The sequence below is a fragment of the Anser anser genome (genome assembly GCF_964211835.1).
Source record: "Anser anser genome assembly, chromosome: 5".
NCBI classification, from domain to species: domain Eukaryota; kingdom Metazoa; phylum Chordata; class Aves; order Anseriformes; family Anatidae; genus Anser; species Anser anser.
The window spans coordinates 35,338,147-35,352,865 of NC_139725.1; the positions used below are offsets into that span (position 1 = coordinate 35,338,147).

Here is a 14,719-nt window from a genome sequence, read left to right on the forward strand (position 1 = left end):
AAAGAGCTGCTATGTGTTTTGATCAAAAATTTTGGCCCGGCGTGAGACTGTCACTTGGCAAATATCTCGTAGGAACACTTGCCTGCTTAATGAACAGCGGCGATTTTATTACCAACGAGCAGTGGCTCTGGCTGTCACGCTTTTTTATTTCCAACTGCTGCACAATGACAGTGGAGCAGTGTTTTTGTCTGGAGGTGCAAAGTCTAAATACGTGCTTGCAGACACTTAAATCTCTTTTGTTTTCAAGCTCATGCTAAGAGATGCCAGACTGCTTGCGAACTGCATTAGAGGCTGCGAGCAAACCATGAAATTGAAGCAAAGTACACAAATTGCTGTGCTGTCTGCTGCTGCTGTTTCCTGGACTGAGTAAAGCAGCAGGAAGTCATGCGAAGCTCCCATTTTCTCCCTTGTAACAGTGCTTCACCCAGGCACTTGCAGCAGCAGGTGAGGGCAGGGTGAGAGGTAGTAAGTCACCGGGAGAAATGATGCACGAAATACGCTCTGGAGCATGAGCCTGTGAGATCACAGGGTGTGGTATCTGGAGCTGGGATTCATACTTGCATCTGTTTATGTGCTGGTATTTGAGTGCCATTTGCCTTCCTGCTATGTGTTAGAGCAATTAAAGGAGGATTTTATCTTTTTATTTGTACTATAAGTTATATAGGAATGTTTTGTACATAAATCTAGTCAAAGTTTATTAGGATCATACACAAAGATGTTGATGTGATCATGCAATATATATGATCAGATTGTCTCTGTTGTAAAGAGAGTTGAAACTTTACTTAGCCAAAGAGATATTGCATTGCAAAACCTGTCTGATCGATAAGGCTTTTTATTCACAGAGTTCTTACAGCATTCAGAGTAGCCTTGACATAGCCCGTCCCGTCTGGCAGCTGGCGCTTCTCCTTTCCCGTTAAGCAGGAGCCGACAGGAGCGCACTCCAGCTCTGAGGACAGCTAAATAAATCCTCAGCGGCCTCCTTCGTGTACCGTGGCTGTGGAAGAAATCCACTAATGCTTTGAGTGCTGAGCAAGGGATCTTTAGGGAAAAAAAAAAAACACATGTAAATGCATTCAGGTTTTAAAAAATCCTGCAGGCATCAGGGCTTTATATTGAATTTCAAGCTGTAAATCAGTCTCTCTTCTAAGATGCCTGTCTATGCTGGCTTCTGGCATAATTGATCATTGCTCAGCCATGGTAATGAGACTGGGGGTGTGTGTGTTTGCAAGCTGCTGCTGAACACCTACCAAGAAAACAAGGTAAGAGAGAGGCTAGGCCTCTGTCTGCCACTTCTTCGTCTGGTCAGAGCCCTGAGGGGACTGTAGCAGTCTTGCTAACATAGGTACAGCCAGAGAAGGGACTGGGAGCAGGAGCTGCCTGCTTAAATGCCTGGAACAGAGAGTGGTACACAGCAACTCATAGGCTTCATTGTCTTGTGTTTCTGAATCGACTCTTTTAAAACAACAGAAACAATAGCCTGCTTGTACTACCGAAGCTGTTGCTGTGTTTTCCCTTTCTTTTTTGGTTAAGCACTAAAATTATTTTTGTAGGCACTGCCTTCCTGATCTGCTGCTCAGGGAAACTTATAAACCTTGTCCCTCTGGGGTACCTTCATGGATGTAGTTTGCGGCAAACCCTGTACCCCTCTCAAATCCTAGAGAAGTTCTTACTTGGAGCTGTGCTGAGCCAGGAGGACAAGCTGCTGCTTAGGCTTTGAAAGCTTCGTAAGGAGGCAGTATGTTGATATGAATTTGGTCACTGAGGAAAAAAAGGTAATGGAGCTGGCATGGCTATTACACAGATTTGTGATTTTCTTCAAAGCTTCCCATGGTGAACTTGAAGTAAAAAAAAAAAAAAAAAAAATTGAAACCACAGCTTATTTTGGCGCTGCTGCTGCATCTGCTGTTTGGCTGAGGTTGGATTTTAGAAAGAAACATAACTAAGTTCCTGTGGTGATTTAGATTCAGGTCGTCTCTAGCTTTGGGAAGAATACCCTACAAGGCCTAAAAATCTTGGACATGTTGGTTCATGACTGAGCATGATGATAGTGAGCAAAGCAGCGTGTATAGTTATGTGCTACAAAATGCAAAAATACAAATCTCTTCTTGGAGCTATGTGGCTGCCTTTAAAGCTTTGCATCTGCAATGGCTTAAGCTAACAGTTCAGCCTCAAATGGGGGCTGCTGTGTTCCTTCCTTGTGTGAGTGGTGTGTTGACCCAACTTAAATTGTTCTGTTCCTAGGTTAGTTTTCAGCTGAACCAGTCTCATCCCTCTCATTCTGCTGCCTCCTGGAAGGAGAAGGATGGCAGGACCATGGCAGTCCTCCTGTAGGTCTTATGTTGCTGAGGTTGAGAGAAAAGCTTGTACACTGCGGCTTAGGGTTTTGGGATAAGGTGGTGGATCCTTGGTATACCTGGTCCTACGGTCTGATACAGTAATGTCTCTATTACGTTATGTAGGATCTATATTATGGTTCCTGCTCTTGGAATAGCAACAGTGCTGGTTTAATTTTAAAAGCTTCTCCTTGTCTTCAGTTGATGGAGAAAATGTTTTTGGAGTAGAGACAACCCAGGAAATGGCTTTTCAATGGTTCCTCATGATCTTTCATTGGAATTTTACTGGAGCGAGGAGAAGATGCTCCTCAAAATTTAACAGGAAGAAATCTCTCCATTTAGTGTCTTGCTGACGTAGTGTGCATGAAAGTCAGAGACGCAGGGAAGTGTTTGACTGACTGTACATGTCATGATCATTTAAAGCCTAAGACTCATCGTGTGGATCAAGAAATTGCTCTTTTTTGGTTTGTTATTGATCTCACTGAAAACTCATCCAGCAGACTCCTGGACTGCCTGAGGAATGGAAGCATGCAGCTAGTGGGGAGGAAGGGAGAAGGATAGGAGGGTGGGCTTGGGCATTTGAGACAGTCTTTTGTGAAACCACAAGTAAAGTGTAGGAATTTATACCTATTTCCTATACCTGTTGCCTAGAGGCAGTCGGACTTGATGATCTTTGTAAGTCCTTTCCAGCTGAAACATCCTATACTATTTCCCTGAAACATATTCTCCAAAAGGGATCTATTTAATGGCTGACATGTTTAGAGGTTAAGAAATAAAGACCAGATGTTTTTGATATCTAAGAATACAATTTACAACTTCATTGGGAAGATGAAGCAATATAAATAGTCTGTTCTGTTTTTTACTTTCAGAGGCATTGTTGCCAGTATTTTGGTTTTTCTGTGTTTTGGAGTTACACAAGCTAAAGATGGACCATTCTCAAGACCTCATCCAGGTAATTTAAGTCACTTAAATTATGCAAATATTTCTGATAAAATGCATTTTATGCTGAATGTAAGTACTTGTGTTACTTGCAGAGGAGGTAAGTCATAATTTAACTCATAACATAGGCACACTAACGCTGCACAGTTCTTATATAACCTCCCAGCTTCCAGCCACCCTCCTCAAGTACCAAGGTATTCCAAACAGCACAGTGATCCTTCAGTGTAAGACTGTAAGTCCTGAGAGTGTTTGAGACCATAACATAAAACCTCTTCTTTGTACTGCTATATCGAGTGAAGAATTTTAACATCTTTGATCTTTTTGCCTATGTTTAGATGTTGTGAATCACTGAGAAAGAGCTAAGGGAATTTATATAGGCTTACATAATATTCTTGAAATATTTCTTATGCCAAAAAATTAACTTTTCAGTTTAGGAATCCTATTTTATATGAGAAACAGCAGGCAGGCTAAAAACATTGATGAAAGCAGATATTGTTCTAGAGCAATGCACACAGCACATCTCTGTAAACTTAAGGTTTTGATCAGAAGTTCGTATTTTTTGAGGTCTCTTTAATTAAAGTTGCAATTAATTCTGGTACCTGATGTAAGAGAAATTACTCCCTTTAAGTGATATTTGGCTTCTTTCCTGTCATAGCTTTCAGTCTGAGAACATCCAGTGGTTTTGTCTGTGAAAGAAGTCATTTTTATTCCCTAGAACGAAGTAAGACAAACGGGATGGAGAAAGTCCGAAGGTCGTAGATGTGTACAGCAAACTGCTAGTGTAGACTGATCTGGTGTTTCCAAGACGGTAACATACACAGGTGGTAGACAGCACTTAGGGGACTGACGCTGATTATCTTTTGACAGTCAAATTTGTCATATATTCGGTCACTTTATATACTGAGTTTAGTAATGTGGTTTGGTTTTTTTTTGGTATTAATTCACCTTTCTTGTAGCTTGTTAGATGAGATGATCTTCTGAAGAGTGGTTTTTCAAGGGCTGCTACAACAGTTCACCAGGACAGCAGATACTTCCATGGTCGCAGCCAGACACCTGGGTGCCAGTTTAAATGAGAACAGCAATCTTGCAGGCAGCAGAGGCTTGGTGCTGCAGCCCCCGAGATGCCGTGTCAGCTCTCCAGTTACGGAGGGCTGTGGAGGGTGTACTGGGAAGTGTCCATCAGGCAGCTGAGTCTCTGACCTTAGCTTCACGGTGCTGTTCCAAGAGAAAGATCTCATCTCAAAAGAACTGGAAGTACAGGCTGCTGGTGTGCGCAGCTTCCATTTATAGGACAGAAGAAAGCCTGTGGGTCAGATTCAGGTCGCTACGATCACATACAGCCCCATCAGATCTGTTACACCAACTCTCTGAGCTGTGTGTGAGAAGTGGCTAGGTGTTATGGTAGCTGGGTGATTTTGGAGGCCTATTATTCAGTATGTCTGTACCTATTTACCATCAGCTCAGAGGTGTTTTATATTTTGGTTTGGGTTTTGTGCCTGTGTTGCTTTTCTGTTTAAATAGCTCTTCTCACTCTGTTTATCCACCTGATCTATATATACACAATTCATGCCATCTCACCATTGGTTTTGCTAAAGCAAACAAGTTTTGCCTTTAGTCTCGCCCTCAACATAAGCTTGTTTACCCCATAACATTTTAGTAGCCCTCTGTGTGTGTTTTGGGTTTTCCTCTTGGAAAATGGCTATCCAAACCTGGTAGTGCTCATGTTTTTCGTGACAGCATTAAAGCTTCACAATATGTCTTTGGGAGCACCCTGATGGCAGACTTCATGTTACTTGTGCTTTTTTCATGGCTGTATTACAGTGGCAGCTCAGTCTGACAGGTGACGCTAATCCTTCAGTTACTCTGCTGATGAGCTAACATCGTGTATGAAAACTTACTGGTTCCTAAGTGTGAAACTATATTATGAGTTCTTCTATTACTCCTTTTTTTTGAGGTTATCTCCTCTGAGGTCATCTGATTTTTCTCCTTGCTGTCCCTGCCTTCCCTGCTGCTGCTGTTTGTGTGTTTTGTGTTGTTAATCTACCTTCCACTAAGGTTATTAACAAAATTGATCTTAGCCACTATGTGAGCGTTTAAGATTTCCAGACTTGGCCATTTCTACACTTAGCCTTCCAGACTGACTTTTTTTTCCCTTTCAGCATTACTGGCTATGTCAGTTTTAGTTGATTGCCCATTCAGCTTTACCATTTTTTTCTACTGATTTTCTGACCCATTTTCTCTAGGTAATAATTTGCCACATGGACCCATACCAATTGTTTTACCATAATTCAGAAATATAGGGCTATTACACAAAGAAATATGTATGGTTATTTAGGGAAGACTGATGTTTTTAACTTTCCCTACTTTTTATCCAATTTTCCATTTTTTCCCTGTAAACCATTAGCTTCAAAGCCTCCATTTGGTTTGTAGTGCCTCTAGCATGCTCAACAAAGTGCAAACAGCTTCCAAGCCATGTAGCAAAAGAGAATATGCCCTTATCCCCAAGGAACAATATTTCACAGGGGTGAAATCTTAAACTCTGCCTGCAGGTCCATTTATTGGTGGGTGAACACCTAAATGCGGAGAGTGTAATGCATTTCATGCGAAAATGATATGGATATGGGTCATGGATATAGGTCATCAGTATGCCGACTTCTTAGTATTTGCAGCTAAAAGATTTTCTTGATTCTTATTGTCAACTCCCCTTATGGAGCCTTGAGCATACAAATGATGTAATGTTGCAAGGGTCCAGTGATGCTTTATCGTCTTTGTTAAGACAACGTGCCCATATTGTAATTTTAATGTAACTTTCTGAGATGATTATTACTGCCCCAAGAACACATCTAATATTCACAACTCTTGTCAACAGTTATTTGATGTAATGCATCGTTCCTGATGGCATAAGCAGTTTGGAGAGTAAACCACGATATTCCTAACTAACCCATAGGCTGAAGTAGCTAGAAAAATGAGCAGGCAAAAACTGGATCTCTTCTGTACCTGTCCCAGGTGAGAAAGCATTGACAGAACAGGCTGCTGATAAAACCAGGTGCAGCAGCTGGTTGCCTTGTAATTCTGCAGTGAAGAAATCCTTCTGTTAGAGAATAGTTCATGATCTGCCCCTTTCTGACAGCTCCTTTACCAATTCAGGAATCTGGATGCTCACTACTGTCTGTACATAAATTCATTGGACTGTTGGGATAGCGATAGTTTCACGGACTGGGTGAAATAAATTACCCCGTATCTAGGGGGTTGGACAAGCTGAGCTTTTAACTCCTATTTTTATATCTTAACTTAGCCACTTAATATTTTTGAAGCCTTACATTTAGCAATGAAATACTGTGTAGACTGAGATAGGACTGCTCTGAAGGCTTGCGTTCCCTCTGCTGCTCCCTCGGTCACTCCATCACATCACTGATCTCAGGTCACGGGATGGTGCTCCCGAACCCGAGCTCGCTATGAAAAACCTTGTGCTAAGTAATTTGAGCAGGCATGTGGCTGCCCAGAGCAGGCACTTCTCCCTGTTCGTGTCCTGTGCAACTTCTGATTAGCGCTTACGAAGTGCCACCCACTTAACAGCTCTAAGATAAGTGCCTTGTTCAGGCACATACCTTTTTTATTATTATTATTATTAAACTCAGCCTTTCAGGTTGCATAGGTTAAACTCAAACCTGTGATGATAACTAGGGGTAAGTGGCCGGTTGAGCACTCGGCCAGGCAGCACTCTTGTTAAATATTCTTAAGTCTCCCAAGGATGACAGCAGTTTAGTGTTTGAGCATAGTAATCACTAAACTCTCAGGTATGTAAATGATTAGTTGAGGCCTGTTTAATCAGGCAGATAATCCTAATTTGAGGGAGGTTCACGGTGACAGTGCATTTAAGGAAAACAAATAATAGGGGTATGCCAAAAATAACTTTATAGCTGAGGCTGGTCCAGGAAGAGAGAGAACACAATGTTTTTGTACAGCTTTGAAAACATCTTGTTTCTGCTGTGCTTGTACAGATAGAAAGTAGTCTTCAAAACCTCCTGGGTGCTTATGTCTGCTGGGGAGAAAGCACACTAAATTGCAACCAGATCTTAATCTTTTATTAATTATTTTGCTTTATTGAGCATTGCTGAGTGTATTCAGCAGCTGCAGATCACCTGTTGCCAGAACTTTATGTACGTAGGAGAAGAAAAGCTCAGCTGCAGGTTTAGATTTTTCTGCTATCTGAACGGTGTGTACGTTGGTTTCAGAGTTAGTCTGCCACATTTATGGCTGCGAGGAGCATAAAATCTGTCAGACAAGGCTCCGTAGGTCAGAAAAAAGCAGCATTGCCAAGGCTGCTAGTCTGAAGGTGATGTATAAAGGAAACAATTTTTGTAGAAATGTAAGTGAAAAGCTAATTCTTACTTCTGGTGTGAACACGCTGTTTACTCTTGCAGTCATAGGAAGGGGTAGAAAATGTTATCAAACACAAAACACATTTTAAATAGAAATATGGTGGTGTGTTGTTTGGTTTTTTTTTTTTCCCCTCAAGTTATCCTGCAGATTTGCTTGTAAAACCTGAAGTATTTTCCCGTGGTACAGTGGTGCCAGTGTAGGGAGAAGTTTGTCTCTCCCGAATACATCTTTGACCAGTGGACGTTTTTGTTTGTTTTTCCTAAGCAGCATTCTAGAAAAGACAAGAGGGTGCACACTCTCAGTCAGTCCTTCCAAGTGAAATTTGCCAATGGATTTGCAAGTTAATCAAATCTTGAAGGAGGGACAGAAGTATTAAATAACCATTTCTACAATGTCTAGGCAAAGACAGCTGGGCAGGAGGCACTAGTTGCTGCCTTTCTGAGGAGAAGGCAGGTTGAACTCTGCTTTTCCTTCTCTTAAGGTGACCAAGGGACAAAAAAAAGTCATAAAACACCTCATAGCATATGTTAGAGTTGTTTTTGTTTGTTTTTAACTGACACCTGAGAAAAGGATTCATCTTATTGCATAATTAAACAATTACAATTATGTTTGAATTTCAAGTAAAAATCTTAAAACTTCGGGATTTCCAGTGATATCTGTTGCAGAGCCCTAAACTTTCTGTTATCCAGGCCACACCTGCTTTTTTCTTTCCTTTTTTTTTTTTCCCCCCCCTCTGGAAGTGTAAAGTAAGCCATTTTGATTAAGTTAAATTCAGCAGTTTTGGTGAAAAAAGGTCACGCCTTCTCACATTTCAATCTATTTTAATGATTGTGTCTTTAGCAGGCTGTCAGATAAGAGGCTTCTTTTTAAAATGTGGTTTTTTTCTTCATTTTTTGCTACTTATGATTCAACAGGGCAACGATGACATTTATTTTTGTTTTGGGGCAAACAAGCCTATAAAAAGTCCTGCAACACCACAGCTAGATGATTTCAGGTTCTGAGCTGATAAACAAGTTTGCAAGCCTATACTTGATGTTGAGTTCTTGCATTACCTATGTCGTGGTCCTGACTATGAAGCATTAACATATCTAAGTTCCATTGGAGTTAATAGAGAGAAATGCCTAAATTGTGCCTGAAGATGCTTGTGTGTGTTTTTTTTTTTTTTATTTCATGGCAAACCATGAACATGGAGGTGGAATTGCTTGCTGTCTCTGCTCAACCTTACAGATGACTGTTTTGATTCCTCTTTGCCCCAGCCCAATTGTAACCATCACCTCCATGTAGCCATGGAAGGAGAGCTTGGTTTTGTAAGTGTAAACAGGAAACACCAGAAGGAAAGTCTATTAAAATCATTCCGAAGTGATTAGTACATAATGTTACTGCGAGATTTAAATATCCACTTAGAATGAGTCAAGTTTTGCTGAACTACCTTGGATAAATTTTTGTATGTGATTAGGAAAAAATGCTGGAGTGCTCTGTCTGCACACATGCTGGCTCTGCATTAACCTGCTTCCTCCCTTGTAGGAGTTAACCAAAAGCTGGATGAGATTCCAGAGCCCAGAAATGACTGTACGGAATGGAGGCCAAAGCAGTCTGTGGTTGGAGTAGGATGAATTAGGAGCATGAATGCAGCCCATGGACCACAAAGCTGGTATCCAAGACAGTCAGAGAGCCTATTACTTGGGGACTGAGTCTTACGGAAGAACAGAGGTGACAATGACAGAGCAGAAAGTGCACAAATACTTTAATTTGTGTACCCCTTAGCTTCAGGTGTTGCTTCAGTCTGGGAAGAGCTGAAATCACACATCTGGTGAGGGTGAAAAATGATGGTAGGCTCTGACAGATGAGTTTTGCCTGATGTTTCTTATTATGGAGAGCATCAGATGATTTCATTGGTCTTGCATCTAGCACCTGCTAAGCCTTTCATATTTTTTTTTTTGTATTGAGTTCCTAGTAAAAGTGAAAACGTCTTTGGTATTTTTGAAATGCTTCCTGCCCTTCAAGTTAAAAACCTTGTCTTCAGGGAAGAAGATGGGCTTACAAACAAAAGCAGAGGTGTCCCCCTTGCTGGTGTTAGTTTTAGCCATTTTAGCAATAAACAGGTAGAAGTTCGCCAAGCTACTTAGCCATGATAGGCTGGAAAAACCAAAGCTGGGCAGATCAGGTTATGTGACGGTGGAGGAAGAAATAAGGTCAGTTCAGGAAGGATACAGCTCCATTCCAAGGACTGCTAGAAAGCATTGTAAGTGGCAAATATTCCTTCTAATTCTTAAATATTTAGTTCATCAGGTTGAAGCATTTTTGTTGATCCTGGTCATTGCCAGAGTAATTCTGGCATATTTGCATAGCAGCCTTTCTAGTAGTTGAACGAGCCTTTCTGGCTGTCCCCTCAGGAAGGACAGCAAATACTTTGAATACTGAGCTTTATAATATCTTGGTGAGAGCATCTCTTCTTGAAATGTTTAGTTAAGTTGCAACAGATGCATAATTGACAACTATTCTTCTTGAAGCTTTTGCTGACATCCTGTTTGTCTGTTTCTGTAGCTTACTGGAGGTTCTGGCTGTGTGTCAGCGTTGTGTATGAACTCTTCCTCATCTTCATACTGTTCCAGGTAAGTACCTTAAACTGGTGTTCAGTAGATAGATGTCTAACATGGGTATAAAATCATTTGTGTTGGTTTTTTTGGGATCCTCACTGACTGCAGAAGATGCTCTACTTCATTCTTGTGTTGATTGTTTTATTTAATGAGACTTCTAGGTTGAAGAAAAATTATATTCTCAAAATATTTCACCCTGTTGTCTCCCCTGATCTGCAGTTAATCTCAGCCCACGTTAGACACCAGAGCGAAGTGATCTTAAATGAGTTAATAAAAAAGTCAATATTCTTGGTTACATCAAATGACCAGGAGTTAGTTCTTCTGACATCTAGTCTCTGCTTTGCTGGATTTGATTTCGCTGCTGAAGTTGCATATCAACTGTTAGTTTCTTAGACCCTGCAGATTGTGGAGTGAATTCATCTTGTTTAATGCCTTGGAATACTTTTTTTTTTTTTAAAAAAAAAAAAGAGCTCTAGGCTTTGAAGGAGACTTACCCTCTCCTCAGTTACACAATCCAGTTGTTGTAGTCATCTCCTCAGGCGACAGTATAACTTGAAGCCAAAGCAAATGTAGAGATATTGGGCAATGGCAGTTAAACATTCTGCTCTGTCAGACCTTGGCTACTTTTTGGTGTTAGGTTTTGGAGTTGCCAGTGGATCTTTTTCAACCAGTACCTTCCTGCTGACATCCCAGTAGCATTTGGTGCTCTGCATCTTAAAAGGGTTGTGAAGTACCATTGTGTACTCATCAAGTAGCATTAAACTGATCATTTTAGATAAGATGATGATGAGGAACGTATTTAAAAATACAATGTTTTGCCTCTAGAGGCCAAAGAGCTTTAAGAAGTGGGACTAGAATTCAGAAGGGTCACAACCTGTCAGCTGTCTTTGTGTTGGAGTAGGACATTTGCTTTGCAAACAAGTTCTTAATATTGATCAAACCCTTTCCAGTTAATCAAAGATTTCCTTTGGCTCCAGCATTTCTTGTTCTTTTTGACCTTCCTGGAGTCTTCTCAAAAGAAGCTCTCTTTAAGAGTGAAGAAGTCTGGTGTGGGTTGTTTGGTTTGGTTTGGTTTTTGGCTGGCTTGTTGTGTCAGTGGGCAGCTGGAATGTGTCCGCAGTAGGTCAGTAAAGAACAAGATGTTTTTTCTGTCCTGTTGGCATAACTTGGGGGTTCAGTGTAAACCCTTACGCAGGGCCCTAATGTCTCATTAGGGTTTCTTTCAGGCTGCCTGTCCTGCTTGGAGGGAGTGGAGTTCTGACCCTTTCACAAGCATGAACAGGTCTGTCTTGCCTTTTTTTTTTTTTATTCCTCACCACTGAGGAATATTTATTCAGTTCCAATTTATTCTTACGTTCTTACTGTTTGTTTCATGTCACCCTCTATTTTTTCCAGGCATCCTTGTAAATGATACTCATGACTAGCTGCAACCAAACTGAATAATGTGTTTCATTTTTATTTGATAGCACTGTTGTAGTTCTGAATTCTCATAAGAAAGCCTGGAACTGCTTTGCTTTCCTCTGGCAGTATGTTGTGTTACCAGCCATTTAGTTGTTAAGGACTCTCACTAGCTGGTGCCCAGCTCCTTACTAAAAATACATTATGACTTTTGCACAAGTTTAAGTAAGGTTAAAATTCTGCTGAGTCAGTTAGTGACTAAACTACTTAAAAAGTAAATACAAGTTCGCTCATAGTTGAAACTTGTCTTGTAGTTAATCTGACTTTATTGGTTTCATTCTGTAACTTTATTATTGCTATTAACTAATTTTGTCGTTCCTCAGTTTTTAGTATCTGCTAGCTTATTCATCTGTCTGTCATCGATGTTTCTGCTGTAAAACATTGACCACAGCAGTGATCGATTTCATTGGGAAATGCCCATTCAGTAAACGTTTGTGTGAGTGACCGGTAAATTAGTTCAGGTCTTGGTCACCTTCTATAACAAATAGTTGGGTAATTTTTCTCCTTGCAGTTTGCTTCAGGGTTTATTACCTGTGCTGCTAGTGGGATGTTATTGGAAATGGCTGTTTATTCAACAGGCAGTGCTCATTCTTTTCAGCCATGAAACTTTGGTGCAGTTCTCAACTTTCTGTAGCTGAAGTGAGCTGAGCACACGTGGAAGACAAATCCTGCTAACAGAGCACTTGATCTGCATGTTCCATCTACTGATGCTCGTATGTGCTGTATTTTGTTCGAGCTGCATTTCCTGCAGCCGTGTCTTTCCCATTCTAGGAAACCAGGAGGCCACTAGTGTAGGAGATGCAGACATTAAATTAACCTTTCCTTGTTTGCTGACTGCTTTTTGTTTACCCTCAGGAAGAGAAGAAGGGCAAAAGGGTCAGAAAGGAGGAGGATGAATTGTGTGTCAGTTCAAGTACTAAGCTTTTAGGGGAGAGGGGACGTAGAGGAGTAGCTTAGGAAACTGAGTTAAAGATCTGTTTTTTGTTTTTTATCTTTAAGAAATCTCAAGTTCATTTTTTAGTTGTTTCTGTCTTCAGTATTTGGCATTAGAGGTCTGGAAACTCAGGTGTATGTGCTATGTGATGCTCTGAGGTGTAGATGTATTTTAAGAATTGTTTTGCAACTCGTTAAAAAACACCCTTTTGAAGATAGGCTGTTCATATAAGTTATCTTTGTATTTCTCTGTCCATTAGCACTTACTAAGAGGAAAACCTGGGTTTTGTGTTCCTTTTGCAGACTGTACAAGATGGGAGACAGTTTATGAAGTACATCGATCCAAATTTAGGTGTTCCTTTGCCAGAAAGAGACTACGGTGGCAACTGCCTTATTTATGATCCTGGCAATGAAACAGATCCATTTCACAACATCTGGGTAAGAAACAAATAAAGTTATTTGCTAGTGAGTCTGACTTTTTTTTTGTAACGGTTGCTTAATTAAAAACTTGAAAGCGCAGTCATCAGTGTTTCTGAGTGCTAAATCAGGAAGCAGGTCATGACTGATTCTAGCTTCTTTGTTTCTCTTCCTTGCACTTCCCTGGCAGATGGAGATGTGCTTCTTTGTATCCTAATTACACTGCCCAAGAAAGGGGGTAAACTTGGACAATCCTTGTTTCTCAGATTATTGATGTAAACCTGTTTCCCCTAAGAGTCTGGATTTATTAGCATGCCTAAGGAATCTTCTAATCCCAGTCACCTTGAGGCACGAAGTTCAAAAGTTGCATGTTGCAAGCAACCCATAAGTTGGACCTTTCTGTATACCACAAACTGTCAGGTTATTGTTTCTTGCTGGCTACCAGAGGACTTGAAATTCAAGGGCAGTGGAATTGTGATTGCTTTAAACTCCACAATTGCGGAGCACTAAATTCTTTGGGTCTACCATGTAAGTCTTCAGTGCATCAGGAAGCATAGTAACTGAGAGCAGTAATAGCTTTCCTCTCCTAGTGCTCCACTGGCAGTAGGTGGAGGAGAGCCACTCTTTGCCCGTGTTTTTTTGTTGTCAGGAATGGTAAGAAGCTTTCCTAGATGCAAGATTGGGGTATGGTGAAGAATAGCATTTTCTTTATTATGTCTGGTTTGAATGCATCCTCCTGTCCCCTTGGAAGGCAAAGAACATGACATTTTGCATTAAGAAGGTAGTCTCCACTTTATCAGTAGTCCTGATCCCAGTTTCTGCCATTTAAGCTCCCTGACTTTGCTTTAAAGGTTTCTTGTATGTTCGCTGTACTTGAGAACAAAGAATCTCTTAAAATGCATCTAGAATGTGGAACAACTGAAATTTATTGCTGCATCTTTTCCTGGAAAAAAGTAAGCTTCAAAGTTGAGTAATTGTTTATAGTACACAGTGACCTACACTCTCTTCTTGGTTTGTAGGACAAGCTGGATGGATTTGTTCCTGCTCACTTTTTTGGCTGGTACCTGAAAGTAAGAATGAGCCTTCTGTTACATTTCTCTTGCAGTACTATTCTTCTTTCATAGCTTGACTGCTTCTGTTTTAGTGATGCCAGTCTTAATGATCAATTATATTAGGCAGTCATCTGTGGACTAGACTGTGTTTGTAAAACATGAAAGGCTTTTTTTCCCTGTTCAGTCATCTCATTTCTTTCCAAAGTAACATTACATTGACAAGCTCCTTCCTTCACTGTAATTCATTCTGAGGTGAGATAAATAAAAGTAAAATCCTTTACTTCAGTAGCAAGATAAATCTTTGAATGACCTTTGAATGTAGAGTGTGGGGAAGAAGACGGTATTCAGAAAAGGCAGCAAAAGTTTGTTGTTATCCAAAACAGATGCGTGGTGATACGCTAGGATTATTCCAAGACAGGCTTTTCCCAGTGGCTTCCAAATCAGGAATTTCAATCATAAGTGGGTAGGTGCTGTTTTAGTTCTTGTTGACATTTACTGTAAAGTAACCAACTGTTGAAGAAATTCAGGTTGTGCTTGTCTCTGGCGGAACACATTCAGTCCATTTTTTACTGAACACTTTGGTCTAAATATTACTTTTAAAAAAAGA

At 40.5% G+C, this 14,719-nt stretch overlaps 1 protein-coding gene across 3 annotated transcripts in view; it reads left to right on the forward strand.

Annotated features, from left to right (window-relative positions):
• Positions 1-14,719, forward strand: part of PTDSS2 (phosphatidylserine synthase 2) — a 40,640-nt gene that overhangs the window by 11,589 nt on the left and 14,332 nt on the right. For all 3 annotated transcript variants that reach the window (XM_083839527.1, XM_083839528.1, XM_083839529.1), the window contains exons 3-6: positions 3,203-3,285; positions 10,200-10,267; positions 12,947-13,081; positions 14,080-14,130. In XM_083839527.1, the coding sequence (XP_083695653.1) occupies positions 3,203-3,285; positions 10,200-10,267; positions 12,947-13,081; positions 14,080-14,130 (337 nt within the window). The remainder of the gene's footprint in view (positions 1-3,202; positions 3,286-10,199; positions 10,268-12,946; positions 13,082-14,079; positions 14,131-14,719) is intronic.